Source organism: Rousettus aegyptiacus, unplaced genomic scaffold (assembly GCF_014176215.1).
Source record: "Rousettus aegyptiacus isolate mRouAeg1 unplaced genomic scaffold, mRouAeg1.p scaffold_m13_p_2, whole genome shotgun sequence".
Classification (NCBI taxonomy): Eukaryota; Metazoa; Chordata; class Mammalia; order Chiroptera; family Pteropodidae; genus Rousettus; species Rousettus aegyptiacus.
Window position 1 is genome coordinate 11,136,031 of NW_023416295.1, and position 12,093 is coordinate 11,148,123.

The 12,093-nt window shown below is 46.4% G+C and overlaps 1 protein-coding gene across 1 annotated transcript; it reads right to left on the reverse strand.

Moving 5' to 3' along the window:
- Positions 1-8,123: 8,123 nt before the first annotated feature.
- Positions 8,124-9,927, reverse strand: KCNE4 (potassium voltage-gated channel subfamily E regulatory subunit 4). The gene is made up of 2 exons (XM_036236925.1): positions 9,723-9,927; positions 8,124-9,166 (listed from the first exon to the last, which is right to left on the reverse strand). Exon 2 carries the CDS (start codon positions 9,138-9,140, stop codon positions 8,631-8,633), a length of 510 nt encoding a protein of 169 aa, XP_036092818.1. The 5' UTR covers positions 9,141-9,166; positions 9,723-9,927; the 3' UTR covers positions 8,124-8,630.
- Positions 9,928-12,093: the final 2,166 nt, after the last annotated feature.

Sequence of the window (12,093 nt, forward strand, 5' to 3'; positions counted from 1 at the left end):
CTAAACTAACTAGCAATTAATGGCAAGTAGAAAAGAATGCAAACTCTGTGTAGAGTAACACCACTCTTTGAATTAGCTACACTATACTTTGCTTTTCACAGCCAAACGCTCTGAAAGAATTAGTTTATAACGAGAGTGACCTGTTCCTCAACAGTCTTTTTACTTGTAGTATTAACAGCCACCACTCTATAAATTCTACGTCTTATAGATACTAATCATCTACAAGTCCTCAAGAGGAAGCTTCTTACCCCTCCATTTCTTTATAGTTGACCTCCTCTTTCTGGAAAACCTCTGCTCGGCTCCTGGGCACTCTGCCATCCTGATTTTAGTTCTTGGACGGCTCCTGTTCTTTTTGTCTTTGCTCTTTCAACCCCAAGAAGTAGCTGGTCCCTCAAGGACTGCCCTTTGCCCTCCTTTCTATTCCCACTTATCCTTGGCTGTTTCTGCCATGCTCAAGGTTTCAAGTCCATGTATTCATGTGCACGGCTCGCAAATCTCCGTCTCTCGCTCCAACTTCTCTCAAAAGTTCCCACATTGATTTTCCAAATGCCTTCTGGATATCATGTCAACACCTCCGACTCAAAATGTACGATAAATCCTTCTCAGGTTTTACTGCTCATTTTTATTATTTGCACTTGCACTCCTCTGATCATGCAGACTCAAAACCTTGTGGTCACCCTTCATCCCCGCCCTCTTTTTCATTCTCCAACATGCAACTACTTGTGACATCTTATCAGTTTCAACTCTTGAGTATTTCTAGCTTCTGTGTCTTCATTTAATTTACCCTAGTACACGAACTTCTCATCTGTCACCCAAATCCTGCTTTCTTTACCTCCCTCCTCTTTCTTAAGTTCACCTTACAGAATGGGAAGATTATAAGCTTGGGTTCTACCTATGTGTCTGACACCTGCAAAATATAAGTTGGGAGACAAGTTTTGGAAGAAAGATGAGTTTGGGTTTCGACATCGGGAATTTGAAGTGCTTATGGGACATCAGGTTGATATAGCCCCAGGTACTGGTGCTCATGAGGGAAGTGTAGGCTAGAGCTAAAAGATCAGGACATGAAGATAGAGAGGCAGTCCAAGTGTACAGACTCAGAAGGCAGATTGCCAGGTTCAAATCCCAGTTCTGTTGCTAACTAGCTGTGTGAACCTGGTCAGTGTTCTTAACTTCTGTACGCTTTGCTTTTCTCATCTTTAGAATGGGCTCAAAAAATCCCTATCTCTTAACTTGTCATCTGAATTAAATATCATGAGAACAATGCCTGGCCCATGGTGAACACTAAACAGGCATTTGCTATAATTAGTTATATAATAGTTAATAGAGATTTGAGGGTGAATGAGATAACCCAAAGAGAAAAGAGAAAATACAGAGAAAAGAACATAATAAGAGAGACCCCCGAGGAATTCCAACCCAAAGTAGGCACTAACTACAGAAACAATAATGTGTAGTCCCAGCTTTAGAAACCTATGGGAACGAGTATAACTTCTGCTGTAATCCAGGCATGAGGACAGTAAGATGGGAGCACAAAAAAGGAGAACATTTTGAAAAAGAAACAGAATCTCCGTCAGGCACCATATCCAGTTCTTTGGCAGAAGTTCTGAGTGAAAAAGAAATACAAAGATGATGGAGAGACTGTTCCTTCCATATCAGGGCTAAGCATATGAAAATAACGGACAGTGATGGGTGTGTTGGTTTCTGCAATGTCTGAAACCTCAGTCTGCAGCTGAACCTCCAGCCTTTCCCTTAAGGGTGCATTTACTTGGCACTTCAGTCCTAGGAGCATTCTGCACTGGGGAGCTGCCTGCGACCAGCTTTGGCACTGGCGCTAAGCTGAAACGTGCAAACTAATAAAACCGAAAGCTGGAATCCAGCAAGCAGCATGCGGGACAACTACGTTCAACACTCTTTGACTATTTCCCTCCTCGTATTTATAGCTTTTTCTCTTTTATTAAAGTTTCCAGTGACGTCACATTGTACTGCTTTGGGGGAACATGTTTACTTCTCCCCACTCAGATCCATCCCCCTATGAAGGGCAACAAGTGTCAGGGTTTGACCAGAAAAAAAGAAGCCACTTCCCAGCAGGAGTCATGGGTCATAAGTAGAGACAGCAGTGGTGACTCGGTGCTGCTCAGGGAAGCTCAAGGTGAGAGGCTCAAGGAAAAAGACCCTCTAGGTCTTTTGTTCACTAAGTCTTGGCAGAACCCCCATGGCCATGCCCACCATGAGGATCTTAAACCAGATGCCAGGAGACCCGGGTTGCAACCCCAGCTCTGCTCCTGTCTCCCTCTATGACTTCGAACAAGTCATTTAGCTGCTCTGAGCCCTAATTTCCCCACAATTACACAGAGGGGATGATCTAGAAGGCGCCTCCCAACATTCTGTGTCTCTCCTGTTCTGTATGAATTTGATGGGCAAGGTTATGCTGCAGCGGCAAAAACCCCAACTTCACAATATTTATCATAACTTAGATTATTATTGCTTCATGCACGACCAGCTGCAGATTTGGGCAACTCTCCAAAGCAACCACCTTCCATGCAGTAACTCACTATTTCAAGCTGACGTAGGCCATATCTATTATTTAACCATCTGGAACATATGGTCCCATTGGTGACATGCAGGTAACGAGGGTGACCAGAGACTCATGCACGGGCTTTTCGCTGACTCGGCTCATGTGTAACATACATCACTTCTACTCAGTTTACATCAACCAGAATGAGTCATATGGCTGCCCAACCCCCAGTGGTAGCGAGGAAGAGAGGAAGGGGCTGAGAAGTAGACATTTCCATGTTCTCAGAAGAGGAGAAGAATGGGATATTGGTGAATGCTAGTCATGTCCACACAGACCCTTACCAATAACAAAGACTTTTTTTTTTTTTTCAGCTGCTTCATAAGAAGTTCTGACGAGGTCAGTAGAGAAGCTATTACTCTGTCCACTTCATAAATGAGGAAACGTGCCCAGAAGGGTTAAGCAATATAAGCAATGTCACAGAGCCACCTGATGTCTGGAACAAAACTAGATTCCGTGTCTTAAATCCTCATCATTTAAAGAGATTCTGATGTAAAGATTTTATATCGGAAGACCTGCACTGGAATTCTGATCATTCACTTCATTGGCCAGTAAAAATCTCCTTGAATCTCAACTTTCATATCTACATTGACAGTATTAGAGATCTAGCTTGGAGTTTCTTTCGGAGGATCCAATAAGATGAAGGGGAAACAGCTATCACAGAACAAAGCAAATGCTAGGCAAACAATACGTTTTGTCCAACTAATCACATCATGGTGTCCTCAACTGTTCAAACACCTTGTATTTTTATATCCTTCTAGAGCCAGAGGGCCCTGCATGTAGAAATATTCTACTAATGTTATGAATTAACCAAAAATAGAGTTACTTTTACTGGAATTTATCTACAAGAAGACATTTTGGGGGTTGGACAAGTTTATATTTTTCCCAGTACCTGGTGAAGGGCTTTGAGGAGAGTAGAAGCTCAAAGCGCAGGATGTGATGATTGCAGGTAGTACGTGCTTGGCATATAGTAAGTGTCTGATAAGCATTATGCATGGTGGTTACTGTTATTTTTGTTCCTTTTGCGTAACAGAAGAAAGTGAAAGAGGGAAAGATGGAGAGAGGTTGGGGAAAGAGATGCTATAGACTGACTACTTGTGTTCCTTCAAAGTTTGTATGTTGAAATCCAACCCCCAATAGGATGGTATTTGGAAATAGAGTCCTTGGGAGGTGATTAGGTCATGGGGGTGGAGCCCTCAGGAATGGGATTAGTGCCCTGATAAGAAGAAGCAGGAGAGCTAGTTTGCTCTCTTTATATTAAGTGAGACTACATTGAGAAGATAGCCACCTGTAAACTAGAAGTGGATCCTCCCCAGAACCCAACAATGCTGGGGCCTTGATCTCCGACTTACAGCCTCTAGAACTGTAAGAAGTAAGTGTATTTGTTTACAAGCCACCCCGTCTATGTTACTTTGCTCTAGCAGTCAGGACTAAGACAAGAGAGAATATGCTATTCACCATCTTTGAACAGGGGGTAAAATTTTTTTTAAAAAGGGAAAAAAAACCATTCAGGACAAAAAAAGAGTATGGTTAATAGTTATCGGTGCGAAAAATTGTTTGACCGTGTTTCTTTGCCAGAAAATGCAAGATAAGAAAATAGATTCTTAGAGTTGGAAAAACAAATGCTTAGCCCTATATTGCATGTGTCAGGGAAGGTGCGAGAAAAAGAAAGACAGGGCTGTACGGGACAAAAAGAGAACAGTGTGCTCCCTGCGTCCGTCCTCCTGCCGTGGACAGAGGCTGCAATGGGCTCGAAGCTTGTCGCCCGAGTCAAGGATCACATTCCAACTTCATAAAGTCGCTGTAATGATTTAACGCTGTGGGGCCATGGGCTCCTTCAAATAAGTGACCTTGGCTGGTAATCTCCATAGTAACAGCCTACATCCCAAATTGTTCCTTCCTGTGTGGGAGGAAACATTTCAGAAATGGGGAAGAGCAGTGGTTTTTCTCTCTTATGACCTTTCTCCTTTGGCACATTGTGCCCTTTTCCTAAACATTTCAGTCTCCTGGGGGAAACGGTCCACAGAGGTAGAAGTTTCAGCGACTTCATTTTCAGATGATGCCGAGGACACATTTTCAGAAGCAGAAGCCTGAAACTGCATTTCCTCTGGTTTCAAGCAGAGCTCAGTATCTCTCAGTGGCTCACCATTCTGTTCACTAACAGCTCCCCAGAGAGGAAGGCCAGCATGTCCTCTCATTTTGAAAGAGAGAGACTGCAGGTCAAAGAGGCTGGGTAGCTTCCCAAGAGCTACAGAGCGCACAGCAGCAGAGTTAGTCTTGAACACCAGCTATCAGAAGGCGGAGTCTCTGTTGAACCCCATTCACGCCCTGCCCTCCCGTAGCCCAACCCCTGCCTGAGCCACCATCCCGGTCAGCCACCGGACATGTCTCCCTCCAGCCCCAGATACCACCTCCTGTTCTTTGACCCATAATATTCCCCATGATTTTCTCTAGAAAGATGTCCAGATTTTCAGTAAGGCAACTGAGCAGATGTAAGCTCTGTCTAAACCTGGAATATCAACTCGTTGTAAGGTCAATGTTATGTCTATTCCACAGCGTCTAGGACCAGAGCAGTAGTTTATAGTATGATAAATGACCCTTCTCTGGCTGAGCCCTGGAAGCGCAGGCCCGACCACAAAACCCTCCAATTGCAGCTCTCACATGTACCAAGGGCTCTACTTTCCAAGCAGCTTCAGCCTTTCCCGGTAGTTTTGATCCCATGATCCTGTCTGTGAAAGAAATCTTCTTCTCACCAGCGTCCCTGCCTGACTTTGACGTACAAAGGTGTAATTAGAACAACATGGGGCGAGCAGAATGATCCATTTACCTCATCCCTAACATTTAAGTGCTTTAAAATATGTTTCTAATATCCTAGGTGCACGGGGCCAAATTCCCTTCTCCATTTTTCACATGCATGAGTAAATCCACACAGACTAAACCCCTTGGGCCTTAGGTTCTGCTTAGAAGTTCTTTTTTTTTTTTTTAAGAAAACAAATATTCCATTAAAATGACATAGTGTACTCTGCATATTTTTAGGACAATTAGAGTTTAGAATTCCCTATTCTTCCATCCCTGGTAGAAAATGTTTGCTTTAACTATTTCCTTACCAAGAATGACATTAAGCCAGAATAAAGTGAAGGGCTTTCTTGTCTTTTAAAATAATCTTCTCATTTTACATTGTCAAACCAATGGATGAAGATCCTTGATGTGTTTTGGGGAGGATCCAGGCTCCTCTGTACCTTGGCTACATATATCTTTTAGGGAGACAGTTATTTGTGAACCTGAAAGAAACATTTACTTGAAAGAGAAAAGCCAGATGCACAGGACACAACGAAACATAAAAGTAAGACTGTTTTGTACCATATGCTTGATTCAAAATGAGTCAATTTGGGGCAATTTTTCTTTAGCCTTTCTGGCTGCGCCAGTGAAATCATAAAGGAGAGGCTGCAGCAGCCTGGCCAAGCCTCAGCCTGCCGGACACAGCTACAGCTAAACCAAGCAGGAGGAGCTCAGGAAGTCAGTCTTTGTGCAGAGGCGACTGGGCGAGGAAGGAGAGACGATCCCCAGTCATGGCACGTGTGTCGCTAAGTTTGTGTTGCTCTATATACAGCAACTCCTTGTCCGTCATTCTGAGCCACAGCCAGCCACAGGTGGATAATACCCGCCAAGCCAGCGTGCAAATCAAACGTTTTCTTGCAACCAAATTTGGAGCAACATCTTTCTAGCAGTGGCCATGTCACTGCACGTTCAAGGTCGAAGGGCCCTCGGCCACCAAATTTAAAAAGAGAAATTGATGTGAGACTGTCTGCAGCTTGTTTTTCATTCACTGCAAAGCATATCACTAAGTGGAAAAGCCCAGCCCCGTCCAGGCTGTGGTACAGGCGGAAATAAGATAGGTCTTCACAGGAGTCTAACCCAGATCCAGAAACAGCTTGGAGAATGTATCTGGGACGCCTTAGAAACTAGGAATCATATTGAAGAATCAAAGAAAGAACTCAGAACCTCCTCAGGGACAATGTGTTTATTTATTTAAATTAAAAAATATCGTGAAAATTACAAACTGTTAAATACAGAAGACAATTTTATACAGCTTAATAGAATAAGAAGGAAGTATCTACATCACTTTTTAATCGGCGCAGGTAGGCTTGCACCAAACTACAGGATTAAGCAATGGAAAATGTGACTACGCACAAGTCCGTTGCTGTAAAGTTTCAGAATTCAAGTGATTCCAGGCGAGGGGCCAGCTCAACTTGGCTTCTTTCACCTTAAACAGCCCCCTTTGGAGTAAATCCACACTCTGACTTTTAAAGTGAATGGAGGCCCCTTTTTCCCCCCAAACGTAAATTTTCTCTAGCACTGTGTTAAGGCGAACTGATAAACCAGCTCCTACACTCCTAACTCTTCCATGGAGACAAGAAGGCATTGCCGTCTCCACCACAGGGAGGGTATGTTTAAAAAAAAAAAAAAAAAAAAAAAAAAAGCTTTTTTGTTTTTGCTAGAATTAAATTTGACCTTTTGGTATGTTTCTCTTCCTCCCTGTCTTCCAGGGCCTACGGGCTCAGCGGCGGAGCTACTGACCGCAGGAATACATGGACGTATTAGCAAGCATTCCTGAGCGTGTTCTTTTGGATTTCGCTTAGCTGGAGTGTTAACATTCCAGCACCCAGACAACTTTGCAGAGTGAGACGTGGTATCCGCCTCTTTCTTTGGTTCACTGCTGGGAGAAACGACAGCTTGGATGAGTTGGTCATTCGCCCTGAACTTCCCCGTTACTTGTGTTCCTAGTTTCCAACTGCTTCTTTAAATAAGCAGATTCTTGCTCAGACTAACTGGCCCAGTGGGGAAATATTTTGTCCAAGCTTTCTAACATCAGACCATGCAGAATTTATCACAGAGTCTTAAAAATCTAAAGACGCCCTCCCAGCCCCCTGGGAATAGAGATCACCAGGACTCTCATGCAGGCCGTAGGCTCCTAACAACATGCCCGGGAGGACACAGCAAATCAGTGTGAAGCCTCTGGAGCAGGAACCAGAACGCGGACCCCAGCCTTGTGCGATCTCCGCCTGAGTATGCCCTCCTAGGCCTCAGCTACATGACGAAAGCCTGTGTCAAGGAAGCCGGCATCGTGTCCTCTCCCAGCTCAGAACACTAGGCTGAGAAATGAGCAGCAGTAGAGGTAATGGCTGGCTTTGTTCAACACCACCGTTACCTCTTCCGGAAAGTTCAGAAAGAGTCTTCTGCATGGCCATTCATGTGCAGGTTAGATTTTTGGGGAAAACCCTTCCAACCAAAAAAATTTCATGCCAGCCCGAGATGTTGGATAGTCCCGGGTCAGAGTTCAAGGTCATACATTAGAGAAAATATCAAAATAGCAGATCATGTCTTAAAATCCCAGCCAATGTTAACAGGTTTTAAAATTGCATTTTTTTCCCCCTTACAGGATGCAAATGGGCCAGGTTCAGCTCTCCAGCTTTCTTCCATCAAAAGTCCTCCGACAAATGTCCCCTTCCCCACCCAATAGACCCCACCCCCACCCCTACCCCATCCCCCAAGAAGCGCAGTAACCTGTTGTGCATTAACACCACAAGGACACAGTGGAGGTACTTACAGCCAGTCCTATCTGGAAGAACAAAGCTCTAGGCGAATTAGCAAATCAGAACTAGTCCCTCTGCATGACCTAGGCATTTGGCAGCCCTGGGACAGGGCAGAGGCTGCAGGAGTTACCCAGGGCATCCAGTGCGAAAATGACAGCACACCGACCCGCTAAATTCTGAGCAGGAACCCCGACCCCCAAGCCCCAAAGTAAATGTACACGCTCTGCGCCTTCGGGGCTTTCGCGGTGGCGGGTCCACAGCACCGGGCGAGCCGTCATGACTCCTGGATGCTGCTGGCTGCTGCCGGCTCCGGCTGAGCGCGCTGCCTCCTACCAGCCCCCTTCAGGGGCTTGCCGAGGGTCTCTTCAAAGTGGCAGCTGCACTGCAAAAGTGAAACCTGACACGAAAAGTGTCCCTCTTCCTAAGGGTGTTGGCTGATGGGGCCACCTCCAGAGGCCCTGGGGGTGCTAGGAATTCTGATGAATGTTCTCCGAGGACCCTTCACTGCTTTCGTTCAGGGGCGTCTCGGAAGTCTCCCCCAGCTCATCATCGGCCCCCTCCTCCTGGATGGTGAGGTGCACATCCGGCGAGGAGGACTCAGAGCTCACACTGTCCCCTTCCATGGAGCAGAGGGTGCAAGACAAGGCAGGCGCCATGCTCTCCTGCAGCATGTTGAGCATCATGGGCACTTGCACCGACCTCAGGCCCGAGACCACGGGCAGTGGCTTCATGGCCTCCCCCCAGAGTCTCTCCTCATCTTTGTACAAGAGCAGGAGGCTGGACTTCTTCTCCCGCCTCTTGGATTTCATGTAGCCCAGCATGATTCCGATCAAGAAAATGCCATAGAAGGACATGACCACCAGAATGTAGAAGTATTCGTTCCCGTTGCCGCCGCTGCTGGGAGCGTGGGATTGCAGGGGGCTGCCGGGGGCTTCGGTGCTGGCGTGCGTGCTGTTCAGCGGGTCCATCTTCAGCATTGACACGCGGCTCACGCAGCCAGGATCTGGGGAGAAACCTGCAGGTTAGAACTCTCCCGCGGTCCGGGGTACAGAGAGGAGGGAGAGCAGGAGGTTTGTAGCATTGCAATGTGGAGACTGCTCATAAACGCATGGAGAAAGAGCGGTAGGAGGTCCCACCAAACAGTTAACAGGGGTTAGCTCTGAGAGGCTGCAATACATGAGCAAGGAGGCAGGGACAGGTAGAGGAATGTAAGAAGAACTTTAATTTTTCAATGCACGCATGTCCATCATGTTTGCATTTCGTAGACTGAGCGTGTCAGAAGCATTGCTTTTACAATTTTAAAAACAGAGGAAAAAGTCAATATAAGACAAAGGAGCATGGAGAAAATAAGTAACATTGCGATCGCTGGGGAATTCTTCCTAACAGAACAGAAAAAAAGAAAGTTTACATTCCACTTACTGAAACTTAGAACTGTTTTTTAATTCAAAACAAAGTCTCCTTAGAACAAAGAAAGGAAAGGAAAACTTCACGTACTAATTGCTAGCAACAGCCTTCTTTCAAACGTTTCTGAAGCCAAGTAACATCCCTAACTAACTTACCTAAGGCTGGCAAATTCGTCCCCAATCCTGACTTCTTAAATCGCCAAGTCCAAGGGCGTTCTTCCTCCGCGCGGGGCTCCGAGCTCTGGCCACTCTGCTGCTGCAGTCGGGATATATAGTCAAGAAATGCATCGTCACGTGCTCTGGGAGGAAAATGCACAACAGAGGTTGGTTGTGGCAGAGTGAACAGCGACCTCAAAGTGCTGCAGCTGAACACACTGACTCTGCAGCTGTGACGAGACGCTGGGAAGGCAGTGGGAACTGCCTCTCGCTCCCTCGCCCTGAGCCAGCTTTTGGGTGGCCGTGATAATGAGTGAAAGTGGAGGGAAGAACGTGCCGGGTTAGAACTGGTACCCCAAAGTCCACTCCCATTGACTATTAGTTTATATTCCATCTCCCCGTGGGCTAATAACCATGACACCATCTGCGGATTTTCAGAGACAGTCAAATACTGTAATTTGGATAAAAGACATTTGGAAGCCGCGGAAGTGCAGGATTTACTGTCAAGAAACTAGGGAGTATGTTTCTGTTCTTCCGCTAACTTTGCAAATTGTTTTAAAAGCTCCACTGAATCTTTCCGCACCTCAGACAGAGTCCTGGTATGTTAAATGGTTAGACCTAGGGGGGCATCCATGTACAGAATCACAAAAACTGTGTGGCCTTATGCGTCCCAGTTAGCTTAATTATTCTGAGATTAAAGGCTGCCTGGTAGAGGTCAGACCTTTAAAAACAGAGAGATGGTACCTGTCTTTCACATCAGGCTCATTAATGCATTTTTTTTATAATCAATAAGTATATCTTCCAGATTCTTTTCAGTAGTCTGCGTGAAATGGAAATGGGGTACAGTGCGAGATAACGGAGATACCGTGGCAGGTTTTGCTCCAGCTGTGTGGGCACAGCTGCTCGTCATAGCGTCACGTGGAGACCATCCACACATCTCTTGGCTGTCTCTGCCAGGTCACAGGAGGAGCACGAATTCTTCCGGTGAGCAGCTGAGCACAGTTCAAGCTTTTAAAACCTACACAGACCCTGTGTGAAAAAAATGGTTGCTGCCATCAAAATTGGAAAAAGAGCTGAAAGCTTTGATGTCAGTCCATCTGCTTCCCGGGATGTTTATTCTGAGAGGCTCTTGTTCTAAGTGGCAGTAAATGGGGAGGAGGGCTCTACACATCCCGCCCCACCCCCAACCCCCGCCGGTCGTCTGTGGCCGGTAGATTGCAACCAGACCATCGGGGAAACTCTAGAGGAAACAGGTCTCGCGGTTCAGCTGTTGTTCACTTGAAGCTGAGGAGAAGCTGGCGACGCCCCTTTGCCCCATCCGGAACATGTATATGGGTGCGGGCACGGAGACTTTCAGTGCTGCTACATGAGCCCACCTGGGTTAGCACCTGCCCCTAATTCTTTTAGGATACCTGCGAGAGAGCAGGATGATGGGCACATGCCGCTGTGTTCTCCTCACCTTATGTTTTGGGCTGTGCTCACCCATAACTCCCCAGCTGGCTCAGAGGGATTCAACTGCTGACATTCCAACACCGAGATCATCCATACACTGGACCATCACTCACCAATAAAGATGTCCTCACGGTTATATCAATACCTAACGAGCTCCACATCTACCTTGGCCAAGGTAGACGTGACCTTTTCAACTGGCATTCATTGTAAGTACCTGAGGACATCCGTCTTCAGACATGCCTCCAGGGGTTTGTCAAAGACACTAGAAAAGAGAGACCCATGAGAGCCATGCCTGTGATCGTTGATCCTAATATTGTTGATTGAGTACCTTGGGACATGTGGGATTCATAATCACGTATGAGATTCACAATTCATAATGTTTGACCAAGGCTGGGCAAATCCCGCAAACGCAAGTTTTGAGGAAGCAAAGAGGAGGTGGGAAAAAGGAGTTACCAGAATTAAAGAGAAAGAAAGTACAAAGCTTGGTGCCTGGAAGCCAAATAGAGCTTAAAGTTTCAAACAAGATAAATCCCCTAAGTTGAGCCAGCGGTCCCAAGACAGCAAAACCAAGGAAGGACATGGATGAATCTGCAATGAAATCTGAAGGACGAAGCAATTCGGAAATATGGGGAAAAAAACCAAAATCCATTGCAGACCTGAGGGAGAGAACAGCGCGAATGAAACTCTAGCAGATGCGCATTGGGTGCCCCGCTTCCTCGGGGACCCAGTGCCGGCTCCGTGCGTGGCTGTGTCCCCCACAGTTCAATGAAACGCAAGCGCAGCGCCGAAGGGGCGCCAGGTCTGGCGGGACGTGTCATGCGCGATCGATGCTTTTCGTCCTCCCCGTCGCGCGTGGCGCGCTGCCCCCGAAAGCGTCGGGCTGTCTCCTGGTGGGCACGCGCCTGTCTCCGGATCGTTT

What these genes read in the sequence shown, in the direction of transcription:
- KCNE4 (XM_036236925.1), bottom strand. Translation starts at nt 9,140, where the DNA reads ATGCTGAAGATGGACCCGCTGAACAGCACGCACGCCAGCACCGAAGCC.